General features: G+C 33.5%; 1 protein-coding gene across 2 annotated transcripts in view; it reads left to right on the top strand.

Moving 5' to 3' along the window:
- The window catches only part of LOC149087949 (katanin p80 WD40 repeat-containing subunit B1-like), a 64,866-nt gene extending 50,552 nt beyond the window's left edge, over nt 1-14,314 (top strand). Inside the window, exons 12-19 of one of the 2 annotated variants that reach the window (XM_089242860.1) lie at nt 4,688-4,797; nt 7,634-7,687; nt 9,349-9,947; nt 10,625-10,795; nt 11,695-11,771; nt 11,994-12,068; nt 13,593-13,709; nt 14,043-14,314. In XM_089242860.1, the coding sequence (XP_089098986.1) occupies nt 4,688-4,797; nt 7,634-7,687; nt 9,349-9,947; nt 10,625-10,795; nt 11,695-11,771; nt 11,994-12,068; nt 13,593-13,709; nt 14,043-14,184 (1,345 nt within the window). In that variant the 3' untranslated portion in view covers nt 14,185-14,314. The remainder of the gene's footprint in view (nt 1-4,687; nt 4,798-7,633; nt 7,688-9,348; nt 9,948-10,624; nt 10,796-11,694; nt 11,772-11,993; nt 12,069-13,592; nt 13,710-14,042) is intronic. The other variant, XM_089242868.1, reaches the window with a different exon arrangement.
- Nucleotides 14,315-16,846: the final 2,532 nt, after the last annotated feature.

The raw sequence follows: 16,846 nt of genomic DNA, 5'->3' as shown, positions 1-16,846 counted from the left end.
CTCATGAAAAATAATCAAGTATATATTTTTTTCTTTCCGAAGAGTAAATAAAAATTCTTCTATACACTATTCAGTTTATCCCACGATTTTTCAGCTTTTTCCTGAGTGCTTAGTAAGCGACGTATCACATCTACAGCTTTTAATGCATCTTGGCGAAATGGTGCAGATACTACTTCATCTGAACTTTCTGATTCTATTCCTTTGAAACATGAAGCACTTGCTCGTTTGTTGATTGATTCTAGAATATCATTGTTTTCTAAAAGTCCTAAAGTTACAAGATGAGAGTCAATGTTCACAAATTCATCCTCAATAGTAACCTGTAGCGCTATTTATGCTTTCTCCACACGAAATCTGAGAGGAATCTATAGAGAATATAGATTCATGAGAATTAGATATCATGTTCCAAAGATTCAGAACAAAAACCAACATGGCGGAAGCAGTTTCGAATCGTGGCACCCGTGACAGAGAGACTTCCATGCAGCAGGATCAATCACAGCAGCATCTAAAATAAATTTTTCATCCATTCCAACATCCACAAATTCTTTTGGTCTGTAATTTTCTGTAAAAACTTTTCATACTTAGGATAATTCCTTGATCTAATGGTTGTGAAATTGTTGTTGAATTAGGTGGTAAAAAGTATAATTTGATTGCTGAAAGGTCTGTTATTTTTGGATGAGTGGTGCAATTATCCAAAATAAACAAAAATTTTCTCGTTTCCCCCCCCCCCTGAAAATTTTTTATCTAGCTTCCTCAGCCTTTGTTCAAAAATATCTGATGCCATCCATGCCTCATAGTGCACAGAAAGAGTTTCAACATTTTTAAAGCACTGAGTTTTTTTATTTTCCAATAACTAACGGTTTAAATTTTTCTGAACCATCAGAGTTTGCTGCCAAAAGAACTGTCAAATGATCTTTGTGTTTTTTATACCTCCTTTACATTTTTCTCCTTTGAAGGCAAGAGTTTAGTTAGGTGAAAGGCGAAAAAATAAACTCTTGTCTCATCATAATTAAACACATTTGCATCTTCATACCCTTCTATCATAGGTTTGAGAATATCACTATTCTAATTTTCACCAGTTTTTTGAGATGCAGATATGCTCTCTCCACAAACTTTTCTAAAAACAATTCCATGGCGCTCTTTTAATCAGGTCAGCTATCCACTGCTCGCAGTTAAATCACCTTGATTGAGATTCTTCGTGAAACCTTTTGCCTTCTCTTGAATTATTGGTCCTGATAATGGGATTGAGTGAGATCAAGCAGATTTGAACCACAAAAGAGTTGCTTCTTCTACATTGCTGGTGTCTGATTTTCTTGTTGATGCGTTTTCTGCTTGGTTCATAAAAAGATTCAAATGCTGGCAAAATGTTTTCCTTATTTTTAGCAAATGTTGAAATAGTGTTCTGTGCTACTCATAGGCGTACGCAGAATTTTCTCGAGGGGGTTTTCAATTTTTTTTCCTTGTCAGGGGGGAGGGGGGTTTAAGTGTTTCCCTGCAAAATAACATTTTAATCTTGGCTTGAGGGAGAGGTTAAACCCCCAAAACCGCCCTTTGCATACGTCGATGATGCTACTCCATATTCTTTGGTGAGTTCACTCTGAGCTTTTCCCGATTCTAGTTTTTTTCAAAATGTCAACTTTTGATTTTAAAGTTAAAATATGAAGTTTACGTGGAGCCATTGCATTCATGATCGTTGATACCCATGATGAAGACTAAATGACATATTCAGCATCTAATCATGCTTTAGCTCTTTTTCTTTTACTCCTTTTCCAATTGTTAAACTGAGTTCCACCAAAAACTTCTCTGCAACAGATATCAAAACTACCAATACATAAGATTTTTATCCCTATTGGGTGTTGACAATATCCACACATTTTTTTTACCGTGAAAAGACTTAAAGATCTTTCCTGAAAATGCCACTAAAATGGTAAGCTGGCCTATAAGGTTTGAAACATTCATTCTTCACATGCACCCCTTACCCATCATCAAGAACAAAGGATTGTTGAAATACCCATGAATAATGTCAAAAAATTCTTAAAACTGTAACACACGGGTAATTGTAAAAACCAGTGGTAAAGGGACAAAAATTGTAGTCGACTCAAACGAAGTTAAGCCAAATATGTTGAGTTAGAGTTTCCTCTACATTGAAATTAGCATTGTGGCAACCAAGGGAATAAATAATAGATGTTGAGTTATCCATGTGTCGAAATTCCACTGTACTAGTTATGGAACGAATATTCTGCTGCTATTCGGTATTCCGCCGAATATCGGTGTAAATCTAAGTACATCAAACTAATTTTAAAATAATTATGGGAATTGGAATTTTTTCCCATAAATATAAAATTCACTAATTATTATTGTGCCGTATATCTCTTCCTGTGGAAAAGGCCATGTCAGGGGGAATTCCTTGCGCAGGGAAAACATGAAACTGAAAATAGAATCCTACTGCAATAATTTGGAAGTAAACATTAATTATATACACAAGTTCTAACTGAAGGATGCACCTTGATAACATGTATTGAGCTACTGAAAGGGGCAAGGAACATCTAGAGAAGAAAAATAAGAAAATAAGTTGTAATTTTAATGATACGTTGCTAGTTGAGAGTAAATAATAGTTGACATAATTAGGTAGAAAATTTGCAACAGGTGTTACATAAAATTGATTCCATAAGTAATATTAAAATACAATGTAACATCGTTAAATTTCATTGTTAGTATCATGGCAATAAAAAATTTTCAATTACCAGTTTTTTAATATTTTTTTAAATAAATTGAAGAAAATTCAATGTTAATCATTTGAAATTGCCAATAATTTTATTTTTAATTAAAATCACCTATTTTATTTATAATTCCGATGAATTTTTAGAAAATTTATATTCAGCTTCTAAATGTTCAGTATTCAGCCAAAACATAAGCAGAATATTCGGTTATTCTGCCAAATCACTATTTATTCCATCCCTAAATAATAATGCAGGATCAAAAACTATTGCTGAATATTATTATTGGATTTACTCATTGTAAAACTCGTTTCTCATTGTTAAAAAGAACACACAAAATAGTTTCACATAGCAGTTATATAATGTTCTTCAAAAAAATCATGATAAATGCAAATTTTTAATATAAATTATCATCTGAATCTGTCTTTTCACTGCTGATATGATGAAAACCAGTGCAAAGTTTCCCAATCTTATTTGACTTAGGAAAAAAATTTCCCTGACAAGGGATACTATCTTCCCCCCACCCCAAGACAGCCTATTAGATTCAGTGTTGAATTCATCAATTTTAAGTCTATCAATGCTGATCCTCATGAAATTATTGCAGTTACTAATTCAAAATTTAGGATCGGTCAAGTATAATTGTCTGTGCTGTTGGTGTCAGAAAAGAAGTTGGTGAGTTACTGTTCATTTTGCTCATGGAATCATAGCCAATTTATGTTCCATGACTGGATTTGGGCAGGCACGATGGGCGCAGCAAGCACAGAAATATCAAGAGCCGCAAAAATTAAAATTGATTCAAACACATTGTCAACCTAACCAATCGTAACTGCCAAAAAAGTCTTAGAAACTGAATGATCATAACTAGTAGCTTCTAAATAATTATCATTTAAAATTTACTCAAATATTTTATATCTCTTTTTTTTTTTTATGTGTCATTTATTTCACTTTGGGCCCCTTATTAAGCTTTCTAGGCATGTTGTACATATGCCATTAAAAATCTATATTTGCCTTATTACACATGCATACAGTTATTGTGGGAGTTGCAAAATTACTGATCCCGGCCTTATAATTTCAGAAACATAAAAATTAGTCTTCTGAAGTTTTTTATTTTAAATTTCACAAGGCAGTGAGTCTAAAAAACAATTTCATCACCGTCTATAATCAAAACAAAGGGTTTTAATTTTTTTATGTGCCCGCGTTGGGCATGTGATTGAATAAAAAACATGCTCTCTAGGCATGCCAAGCAATAGATTTGTCCAGCCCTTTCGTAAGCCAAACTGCTATACGCATCTAATGTATGGGGTAATCCATTTCTTAAGGACACCTTTCACAGCTTGAATGAAACCTCTTAGGCCTACATATAGCCTACTCACCAGCTGGAGGCTGTGGACCCTCTGCTATAGAGATGTTAGTAGAACTCCATATTGACTTTTTGTGCCTCAAAAACTTACCTGTATATAAGTTGGCTTCCACTCAACATAGGAATACATTTTTAAACAAAATTACTTGATTTATTCATGAGTATGTCCATTAATGAGATTTGTAGTTTTTCAAACCCAAATGGTCTTACTGTTGAAACATCCCCTTATACATATTCATCAATTATAAAATAATATCAAATTTATGAAACTTTTGAATTACTCAGCAATGAAAATCTGAAAAAATTGCATGGTAAAATAATACCAATGTATGAGGGAAAAAATGAAACTTCTACTTTTCCATATTTTCCATTCAGCTAAACAATAATTGGTTTCACTGAATGGATTCATTCCTCTATGGAATTTCAATTATTTAAATTCCACAGAGGAATGTTCATAAGTTCATGTATGGTTAAGGAGAAGCAGTAGCAAATTAATTGATGAGGATGAATAAATTGCTTATAATACTCTTACATAATAAACTTACATATTAAACTTCTGGGTAGTTTCTCAACTTTTTTTGTTTTTCATCTGAATGTATATTTTAATTTTCAGAAGCATTGATGTGAAAATCATTGACGACCCTTGTAATCCTGATGATGACATGGAGAATGACAATCTGGATTTAGTCGATCCTGAAACTGCTTTCTTACCCCGAAGTGAATGTATGTTTAAAAGTTACTTTTTTTTTTCTTAAGATATTCATGTTCCTATGTATTTGAAGGAGTTCATTTACTCGAACAATTACTATGGTTGTGGTAGATTAGTTTCTCTCTTGTTTTCTGTACATCTTCAGCTTCTAAACACTTCTTTATGGGCATTGTATCAGGTGTTATTGATTTATAATTATATTGTTTATAATTTTTGTGATTGTGTTTTTAATTGCTGTATCTTTTTCTCAGCCACCTCGTTGGGCATTTTGCCTGTTGTGGCATTGTATTTGTATTAAATTTTGGTGAAGTGTACGATAATCTATGTATATTTAAAAAAATTTCATTATTACTAGTTTTTTTCATGTTGCTTTTTCAACAACAATAAAGCATGATTCAGACGTTAGTAGACGGAGGAGACAGGGTTGTTCCACTGACCAAAAAGTTTATATACCATTTATATTATGAAGGGTTAGATGGAAGAAAAAAATTACACATTTTCATTGGAAATATAAATTGTTTATACAAATAGTGTTCATTCATCTTTCCAAGTTTGGATATATTCAAAAAAAAGGCTGATCACCACAGATCATCAATTTAGATGGGCTAAAATTTTTTATCTCTGAGTGGTTTTATTTAATTTAAATTATTGGTGGTACAATTTTGTTTTTAAATATGTACACAAATAATAGTAATAATTAGAAAGCTACTGATAAAAATAGTTTTGACATCTTTTTGAAGATTACCTCAATAGTTTGTACAGTAGAACCCATATGAAACAGAACTTCAAGAGACCGAAATAATATTCCATTTCAAACAGGTTTCGTTTTCCTTTTGTAAAGGTTCATATCTCAGCACTTTTCACATAGGACTATCTTTTCATTCTGTTCTAGACAGGTTTCTGTTTTATACAATCGTCTGTCTTGGGTTTTGCTGTATTTAAAAATGATTTACTGAACCGTAACCAGATGCACCCAGGTTCTCATCACTTATACAATTTTGAAACTTCCATAAATATGGATGCAACTGGAAGTCACATTCTCAGAAACCCTCACTGAAAACATCAACACCATTTCAAGGCAAAATAGAACATAAAATATATAGTCAATCAGTCTTGATAACGCACAGAGGTTTTTTTTTTTCGTGTTGCTTTTTCAACAACAATAAAATATGATTCAGACAGGAGAGGACCGAGAAAACTGGGTTTTTCCACTGAACCCAAAAAGTTATGTAACATTGTGCTCTGTTGCATGTTGTTTCTTTGATGAAGTGCTGCCTGTCTTGGTGTCACCATCATAGATGATCGTGATCGTGTTGCGCTGCCGGTAGAGAATCCAAAGCGTTAGGCATTTGAGCCTTTTTGTTGTGAAGTTGATGCAGATTTTTTTCCAGGAATGTGATCAGCAATGACCAGCCTCCTAATATTTAACTGACTATGAAGCAATCTTTTCTTTCATAGGTGAATGTAACTAGCAGTCATTGATTTGAAGTGGCATTGAGTGGTCTGAGGACAGTCAATAGCATAGTGTATAAGCATACCTTTCACAACACACAAACATTGATCATTGCAGGACCTTTTGAAGCGGTAAAGGTAACGGGAACAGCCCATGCTCCGATAGAATTAGTTTTTCCCCCATTTTCCAAACAGTGATTCTTGTCTTTCCTCTCTTCTGGAGCTTGTATGAATCTCTGTGAACATTGAGGTTCCACCATTTGTGCTTGCCAAGCATCCAACAGTATATTCTTTAGAGTAGTTTGCACATTGCTCTGAGACAAAGGGAAGTGGTCTCATATGGTAGTGTTGTGGCTGTCAGGCAAGGTCCGGGATCTGTCCCATTAAGGATGCTGCTTTGTCTGCCTCTTCATTGTTGATTCCTCCTGTGTGTGCGTTTCAACTCACGTCAATGTTATGTACTGTAAACCAGACATGATCTAAACTCTGTCTTATGGGGATGTAAGCCTGGTACTGGGGGGGGGGGCATGCTGGAGAAAACTGGGCTTTCTGGGCAACAGGGCTCAATTGCCAATGCTTCCCCCCCCCCCCAGCCTCCTGGTCCGACAAACCAGTCACGACCCAGACTCTGTCCCTCCAGGGATATAAGCCTTTTACCCTTGCGGGGGTCGCTCTGGGGAGAGCCTCCTGGTCCAGCACTCCCAAATGTTATGTGCTGGTGTTTATACAGTTTTTCACCTATTAGTCTTGGGTATTGATGTGATACATACATGAATCCTTTATTGTGTGCAAGCTAGATAAGCTGGCTGTATGCACCACACAGTTGCTGTTCATTGAAAATTATAAACTGCATTTAGAGAGGTATAAAAATTAAAACTGTGTTTAATAGCTTTTTAGAAACAGTTTCTACGTCTATTATTATTCCATTTTATTATATTTCATTCTTTGATCTTCCTTTTGTGAAATTCTTTCACATGGCTATAGAATTACGTTTTTTTTTCTTTTTTCAAGAGTAAGTAGTAATGATGGTTTGTGATCCTTCATCTTTTTTTTAAAATTTATATACAGTGTAGAGAAATATATTATTTACAATATTTTTTTTATCTTTTTTAAGCAAGTGGTTCCCAACCTGTGGTTCAGGTACCCCTGGCGGTATAGTAAAAAAGTTGAAGTCTTTGGTTATGGCAGCAAAAAATACTGGTAATGGGGTTGTGAGCCTTTACACTTCTCTAGAAATAAGTAAATTTCTGGCATATTTCTAGTGGTATGCAAGTCTCATATCCATTTTCTGGGGTTCTTGAAGCACTGGAGGTTGGGAACACCACTACTTTAAACATTTAATACTTTTTATTTTGTAAAATAAACTTTTTCTTTAAAAGATTTTTTTTTTCCTTCTAGTGAACCGTACTCCTCCTCTTCCTCAGGTTGATCCTTTCCCAGTACCTTTAGATGGTATGATGCTTGTCTATTTGTTTTCATTTTTAATTATTTATTTTGAAATTAGTCTTTCTATTTTTTCTTAAGTTTTTGGTGTTTATCACATTTTTATCTGATTCTTTTCCAAACTTATCATTCCAAGCATCAAATTCGCAAAAATTGATTAATTCGGAGTTCATTGACTCTATATTGGGTTAAAATGAGTGCATCAAATATCTTACTGCAGAATCAGTCCCAAAACCTTCAATATTGTAAGGAAGTTTGATGTGTTGAAAAATAACAACTTGAAGTCTTTGTGCCGCACATCAAGATTAGACTGTTTCCAAATAGGAGGGTTTAAGCTAAATAAAAAAATTCTTTTAGAAAAAAATTGAAAATGGGGGAAAAAAAGCTTTAGTAAAAATCTAAAATGTTAATAATTGATTGGATGTCTACTCGTTTTGTACTTCCTGTATGCATTTTTGCGAAAGTGGCTACTACTTCTTTCACACTCTAGGATTTTCTTTTGCATTTTGCAAAAAATGCGACCATAGCTTTAACCCTGCCAAGTAGTATTATTTTATATCATTAGTTAACTCGCCATTTATTTGGGAAAACATTGGTAACATACTATTTTTACGTTAGCATATTCAGTAGTTTTTAATAGTTAAATGTGTATTAAACCATATTTAATTTGGCCTCTTTCTTTTTTTTTAATGTTCAAGGCAATGTAAATGTTCAAGTTCAATGTAATTATTTTTTTATGTTCAAGGCTTTTGTAGCCATCATTAAACTTACAATAAATTATTTTCAACATATTTTACTGTAACAATATGTTTTACTCTAGCGACAAACATCTTTAGGAGTAATACAGTTGACACTCGTTATAACGACCCCACGTTATAGGAACCATTCTATTGCAATGACCGGTAGGATAAGTCGCAGATGTTTTCATAGAACAAGTATCATATATGTTTTACTTTTGATATAACTACCCTCCCAATGTAACATCCATTTCTGACAAGACTAAGGTGGTCATTATATTGAGTGTCAACTGTGTTGTTTAAACATTTAAAATTTAAGAATTAGCCAATAGTATCCCTGTAATTTTAAGTAATCTATTTGAGTTCTAAAACAAATATTGTGCAAATGGCGGGGGGGGGGGGGGCTAAAAATCAGATCATCCCGGATTTCACCATTTTACTAACCATCCATAACCCTAGTCTAACACCATAGAAGCAGTTCACCATCATTTCACCTTCAAAGAGATGGTCTATGTTGGAATTGTGAAAAATATTTCAAATATGAGATGAACAAATATTGCATTGAGATTATCCAAATTAGTGGTTAAGTAAATTCTCTCAAAAGAACATTTGAATAAAGAGGTTTAGGTCTGTGCTGGACAAATCACAAAAAATATCTAGGCACCAAAAAAAATTTAACTGAAGAAAAGGGTCCAAAATAATGCTTCTTTTAACTTTTTCAGGGTGTAGTTACCCTTTTTCATGTTGGCAGCTATAAATTCCAAACATTTTGTGCTGCTCTCAGCCTGCAATTTAGTGACTACACAAAGAAAATTTTAGTCGCCATGATAACCTGTATTATCACCTGGGATTTGTGCAGCTCTAGTTTAGGTATATATTTTGTTTTAATGATGCTATTTGGTCTATACGCAAGCTCTTTTTTCTTTCCCCCAGATCCTGTGGATTATCTAATAAAGAGCAATGTGATAAAAAACACAGTGCCTGAACCTGTACCTATCATTCAGAAATCTGAGCGTGTCACTACTGTTTTCCCCACAGCAGAAACTCATGAAAAGGTGATATCGTCACGAATATACAAACCTGGTTCTCCTGTGAAGAATTCTCTGCCATATACGAGTAGTTCACCTTTGAAATCCTCAAGTACTCTAGCTTCTAGCTCGTCCATCAATAATTTCCATCAGACATATGTTATGCACAAGGCAACCGTGTCTTTGAGTGATCCAACCTTTTTGCCACCATACACCAGGGTTCCAGAAGTTTCGTCATCTCAAGGTAATGTGATTCCGGACTATTTACTGATGAAGCAACAGTCTTGCAAACCTCTTGATAAACCCATGCCTTCTCTCCGACGACAAATGCCTTATCCACCAGAAGCTGTATCGATCGTTAGGCCTACAATTCCAGAAAAAGAAGCAGTGCCCCAGCGTGCAGTCGTCTTGCCCGAGCAGCTCAAAAGAAAAACTTCTCTACCAGAATTTGTGCCACATCAACGAGATAAACCAGTTGAGCTGGATGTTGATGATTTCCTCCCTGTAAGTTTAATGGGATGTTTCAATAGTTTGAAATGGCAATTGCTAGAATGTTTTCTTCTCCATGTGAGAAGAAAACAATTTAGTCTTGTATGTTGCCATAATACATAATTGTGTTTTCTCAGTTGATTCGACTGACTTCATGTGTTTACTGTTTTTTTCTTTTTCTTATAAATTCAGTGGTTTACTTTAGGTGAGAAAAAGTCTTCAAATATTTTGTGATATGATAAGATATAACTTTCATCACATCACTGTTAGTGAAATTTTATGAAATTTGAAAATCTAAAAAAAATTCAACAAAATTTTGCTACATTTTGTATTTGATAGTCCACTAATTTATGTGAAAATTAGAAATTTTCCAGGAAGATATAAAATTTTTGTCTGTACTGAGACAAGTTAAAAAAAGTAAATTTGTTGTTAATGTTCTAATGTTAAAATTTGTTTGTTACCGGAAAGCTTTATAAGTTTTTTTCCCCTATGATTTCTGTATCTCGTCACCTTTCAACTCCTCTCTAATTCTAGATGTACAGAGTAACTATGCTTCTTTTTTCTGTTTCTCTGTTTGCATGAAGATGAGGGTAATTTATATTGCTGAGTTAGTATGCAATTATATTGAGGTTTTGTCTTAATACTTTATCTCATATTATTACTTTTTCCCATATTCTTTTTTTTTTTTAAAGAAAACTATGAGAGGTTCCCTTCACATAACTGATGCTTTACAGCCTGAGATATCAGATACTGAAGTCATGACTGAAATATGTAGAAAAAATCAACAGATGCTTTCAGTCTACAGTCATCGGTCCCATAATCTGAAAGTTATTTTTTCTATTATGAAATCAAAGGATCATAAGGTAATCTCATACATATAAATTGCTTTTAAAAAGTTAGTTTCTTATTTTTCTACTGTGAATATTTATGTTAATATCATTGGCACTTTTTTCTATAGTCAATTTTACATATTTTTTGAAAGTTTAAAATTCCTGCAGTAATGCTGAATTTTAATTGTTTGAATCTGTAAAAGTAATGTGAAAAACTTGTACATATCTTAATCAACGCTTCTCAACTACAGGGTCTTAACATTAAGTCATAAGCTTTAAAATGATCTATTAGTTTTCAAATTTTACTGTCCATTTTCCTTGAACTTTCAACACTGTTAATTGTCAAAATCAATTCATTGTCTTAGTTTGTAGTGTCCAAGCTGCAGGCCAGTAAGATATAGATGTTAGTTAAAATCAAACTAGCTCTTTCAAAAAATAAATATTTTTCAAAAATTTCAGTATTTTTTCTGCTTGATTTCAAGTAGAGAAGGAAAGAACTTTGCTCAATATTTTTTTGACCTAGACTGGTAAATTGTAGTTCAAAGTGCTTTAATCACCTACGAAATATGGCCAAAAATAGTTTTTTCTCTACCAATGTGTGACTCAAAATGCCTTTCTTCCCCCCCCCCCTCCTCATTGCATCCCAGTAAACCTAAAATGTTCTAGACATCATTGATCGAAATCTTTCAGCAGGATGTATCAAGAGTAATATATTTACACAATTTCAAATCATTTACAAGCAGTGTTAAAGGACCTTCATTATGATTATTTTTTATTTATTATAACCTTTCCTCAGTATTTCTAATGACTATGACGATGTAAATATTATTAAAATGCCTGAAAAGCTATCACCTGTTCTCAGTGTCTTACAACAAAAGAATCATTTGTTTGGAAAACTCAGTTTTGAATGAAAGTCTTTATTTCACTTTCAGACAGCTATACAAGAAGCCGTTCATATGAATGATCAAAGTTTACTTGTAGATATTCTTCCGTACATGAATCGCAGACCGTAAGTCAGACTATGTCACTTTGATTCTTTCATTTAGCGGGATAAAATTCCATTAAAAAATTAGTATACACAAGAATTTTTTTTCAATTTATTTTACGTAATTTTAGTGTATACTTGTACATATACATTTAATGATTATATGCTGGTTTTTTTTGCTTTTTTTTGCATGCACATTGAATTTTAATTTCAGAAATAATGAGAACTTGAAACTTTTTTTTATAGAGCCATGTGGAGCTTAGACATATGTCAAATATTATTGCCTTCAATTCAGGACCTCATTCAGAGTAAATATGAAAGGTAAGTTTGGTTTTCCTTTGTTGTCTTATTTGTTTTTTGTGTTTATATAACTTGAAACAATAACGTGAACAAAATGACAACTGGAAGAAAATGTACACTTTAAGCACTAATCTTTCATATTAAAAATGATTCCTGATTGGGATGTGCTTGTCATGTCTGTCTTAGCTGCAGACAAAAGGCTTGTCTTATAATCTAACCACGGAAACATGGTATAGCCCACAAGAAACATGTCTTTATAATGATGGATTTGCTGTATGGGTACATACATATACAGTGTGTCCTCAATATTTACGATATATTTTCCAGTTTTGGGAAACACTTGAGGTTATAATTCTCGTATCAGAACAAGATATAAGTTGTACATGTTAAATAAACTTTCGAAAAATCCCTCTTAAAGTTTTTTCTGGTGCTTCTGAAAATATTTATGCAATACTTATTTAAATCAGTGTTTCCCAAAGTGGGCAATATCACCTCTCCTCTGAATGAGGTCCCCCTCCCTGGGGGAGGGGGCGATGAAAGCTTTGGATTTAGTATAGGATCCTATGGGTTACCTTGAAAGGGGGGGGGGCGATGAGAATAAGCAATTTTTGAAGGGGGGGGGCAGTAAAACAAAAAGTTTGAGAAACTATGGTTTAAATGTTTCTAAAAGTGAAAAACTTGCAAGGAAAATTCAAAATATTGACAAAGGTTAGATTCATTGGTGCGGTTTCCCATCAATGAGTCCACAGTCAAATATATCAAGAAATAAGAACACAAAATTCAATCAGCCCTTGCTGTAGCTACCCTGCTAACACATGTTTCTCACATAAAAAGTGTTGTTTTTCCATTAGTGTGATAAAAAGGTATGAAAGTTATGTATTGCATAACTTGCACACTCTAGCTCTCATTATTTAATATTCACAAGGTCTGAGAATTAGAAGACACGTTCATTATGAGCAACATAGTAAAGGCTTTGTACGTTTAAATCGGCAGTGGATTGTTTCCATGAAATAAAACCCAATTGTGGTATATTTTTCACCACATGTAAAAAATTGGTAAAGGAATCCTTGTTTCTTTACTCCAAACAAACTAACTGGAATTAAGAAAAAATAACCAACAGACATTATGTTCTTTTCAGAAAGCATCACCTTGAATCACTGGGACCTTTCTTTCACTTCTTCGACACAAAGTAAAAATGAAGTGCCTAAAGAACAAAATTTTAAAGTTTAGGGCATTCGTGGTCACCCCTGGAATGAACTAATCCCCCTCCTGCCCATAAATACGGAGGGACAATTTAGATCAATGATTTGTAAGTTTCACAGTTCTTGGGATAGACATGTTAGTATTTTCCAATGAAATTAGACACGTTCTTATGAAGGAAAATAGATGGGAGGAGGGGCCTTTGAAAAAAAAATCACAGCAATACTTTGCTAACAATACTTATTTTTTTTTAAGTGTGTACAATTTTACAAACAATTGATTCTGTATGAGGAATTTATTTTTTTTGTTCATTTGTGAGATTAATGTCGTGGACTTTTTTTACAGCCATATGTCCGTGGGTTGTGAATCCCTCCGTCTCATTTTGAAGCGATTTGGTTCTCTGATTAAGAGTAATGTCGAAGCTCCTCCTAGCATCGGTGTAGATCTATGTGGAGAAGAGAGGTAATTATTATATTTCATATTCACTTATTGTGTTTTAGGTAGCATCACACCTTTTTTATTTTGGAGTTGTGCAAATCAAGTTAATAGCTATCTATCTTTTTTAATACTGTACGCTAACCTACTATAGTTTGTTTTATTAGTATAGCTTAGTTTTTTACAGATTTTATGCCATTTTTAGAAATATCGTGTGGGAAAAAATTGTATCCTGTTAGTTAAATGAAGATTATTGCAACTTAGTTTTTAACGTAATGAATTTAACTTGTATGAAATATGCGATATCATATTTGAATGATTGTTTTTTCAAGTATTTTTAAATATAATTTTTCCTTCCAGAACCAACAAATGCAAGTATTGTTACGAGCAGCTGCTGGGCATACGGTCCTTCATTCTCAAGCGTCAGACAATGCAAGGAGAGTTGGGACAGTCTTTTAGAGAACTTTTGAAAATAATGTGCTCAGAGTTTTCTAGTATGTGACATCCTGAGCTCTTCCAACATTTGGATGTTCAGAGGGGCAAGTTTTTTTGCCTTTCATATTTGTCAAAGACTTTCAAAACTACCAGGATTGTGATAACAAAGTGGCCTTTCTATAAACTTTACGAAGACTGATGATAATACACATTCCTTTCGTGCCATTATGTGCAAGTTATGTTATTGGACTCTTATTTTGGTCAGATTTTTTTTTACAATGATCATGCCATAGTCACTCACACTACTCGTAATAGAAAATGTGCTACACAATTTTGTGACACAGTTGATATATAGGGTTTCTGTTTTCTTTTTTCTTGTGGATTTATACAAGGAACAAATAAGTTTCGCTGGATATTTTTTGCTCCACTAATATTTTTATCAATCGATCTCTAGATTGGATGTAGTTTTAAAATTAATGGCTATATGAAGCTGCTCATTCCTCGATCTTGATGGGGGAGAAACAATGGCTGTGATTCTTCATGGCTAGAACTTTTTTATACTGTTTTTTATTCATGATGAAGAAAATACTTTGTAGGTTGTTTAGATGTGCTAGTCAATCATAAATTAGATATTTTCCTCAAGCAAATCTTGAAACAGTGAAAATCAATCATGGGTGGTAATGGAATTGATGTAAAGGTTTGTTTGATACAATTTTTCTTCATCCAGTGTTAGTTGAATATATTTCATTATGCACTCGATTTTTGTTTTTTTCCACAAAATATTTTTTTAAAATGAACTTTGACAAAAGTGTCCACAATGCACCAGTAATTGCACTTGCATAAAAAATTTTTTTACTACATTGCCGTTATGAACTGTACTTTGATGCATGTTCATTTACCTTGCTAAATATTTCATTATTATTGATCTCAATTAGTTCAAGTTATTGAATTGGGAGAGAGAGGTTCTGCTATGCAAGTGCAGTCAGACCTCAGTATAATGCCAGTTTTTAAAGGTCCTGCCAGCATAATTAGCAAAATGCTCTTACTAGTTATAGAATCAGTGGGTTTATATGAAGTGAGTTTTATATGGCTCTCCAGAGTTGATGTTATACCGAAGTCTGACTATACTTTGTTTTAGTGTTTTTCAGAGAAAAAAAATTGTACATAACCTATACATTGTGTACACTGGATATTTTTTTTCCTTGTGAAATTTTTGTTAGTTTATTCTGCCAAATCTTAGCGCTAAATGCAGATTTGAATTAGAGTGTGAATTGGTAGCAAACTATTTGTATAGAATAAAGTCATTGGTCCTAGTATCATTCAATCGTCCAATTCAATTCTGTCAATTATCTATTCAGATGGCTGACTTTAATTTCAAAAAAGAATTGTTTCTTTTAGCTGTCATTTCCAATGAATTTACCATCCTCCATTCCATCGAAGTAATTATGGATAAAAAATACTTGCAACACAAATATAAATTACACTATGCCCACATACATTTGAAATCTGAGAAAATACACTTGGGTAGGTTGATATACTGCAAAATTAGGACAACTAAAACGTCTATTTCTTTTAGAGAAAGAAACTTTTTCAATTCAAGAAACTTACATGTCCTAATCCAAGTACTTTTTCTGAATTATTTCCTCTATATAGAGAAAGACAGAGCAAAGCAATTACTTTACATAGTTTCACAATTGAATGTGTAGGGGCAGCTCGAGCTCACCATCTGCCTGGTTGCAAAGTCTTGTGTGCCTTCCCCTAAAGATGGTCCCGGTGGGAGACTGAAAGGATTTTATCCTTAGGAACTTGAGAATAAACCTGATTTTTTTTTTTTTATCCTAGCACACCAGTCTTAATCCAACAAAATACCTTGACCAAACGTCCCTGTTAAAAAGAAACTGTCCAGTTTTTTGATTCAAGTTTAGTTCACCATTCAACATAACATTTTCCACATACAGTTAAATCCTGTTATAATGAACTCCAAGAGACCAGAGAAATCATTTCATAATAAAGGAATTCCAGATGTTTACGTTGTTTCTATGTAAACGTATCTCGATTATAAAAGTTTTCATTAAAACAAGATTTTTATGTAATAATGGTATTTTGTTAAAATGGGAATTGATTGCATTACAGCTTTATTAGATGAGCTACCATATTTTACTTCCTTTTGGGGTTGAATTTTTCAATTAATCACAAATCTTTAATACAGAGTTTAACTTTGTTTGCAACAGAATACTTACTCCAAGGTTCCCAGGGCAGAAACTAGGGAAGTGCAATGGCGCTCTGGTGCTCCAGGCCCTGGACAAGTGAGAACCCAAATTATTTTTGCCTTTATTTGAGGTGCTCGTGAAAAATTACTGTGTAGGAAAACCGAAATGTATACTTGCCCCATATGATAGTCCATTCTTGTTTCTGGTATTACAGGTCAGGCCAATACCTCCTATGTAGCTTATAAATAGTATCTGGGACAGTGATTTTCAATCTTCTATCACCTGTGGCTCCCTTGTCCAATTCATGATTCATTGACAACTCCCCAGAATAGAGCTTAGTAGAGATTTTCTCTTATAAAAGGAACATAAATAGGCACACAAATCAACATCTCTAGCTTACTGCAATGGCAATCCCATACAATGGCTGGTGATGCACATTTTCAGAAACATTGATCTAGGTGGTATTGCTCAGGCCTTGTTTGTTCCCTCTGGTTTTCTCAACATCTTTGTTGATGGGGA

The sequence above is a fragment of the Pholcus phalangioides genome, unplaced genomic scaffold (assembly GCF_987345545.1).
Source record: "Pholcus phalangioides strain wild (caught in Gottingen) unplaced genomic scaffold, Ppha-v1.0 ptg000003l_1, whole genome shotgun sequence".
NCBI lineage: Eukaryota > Metazoa > Arthropoda > Arachnida > Araneae > Pholcidae > Pholcus > Pholcus phalangioides.
Note: the sequence above shows the minus strand (reverse complement) of the source record. Positions and strands in the feature narration are given on the sequence as shown.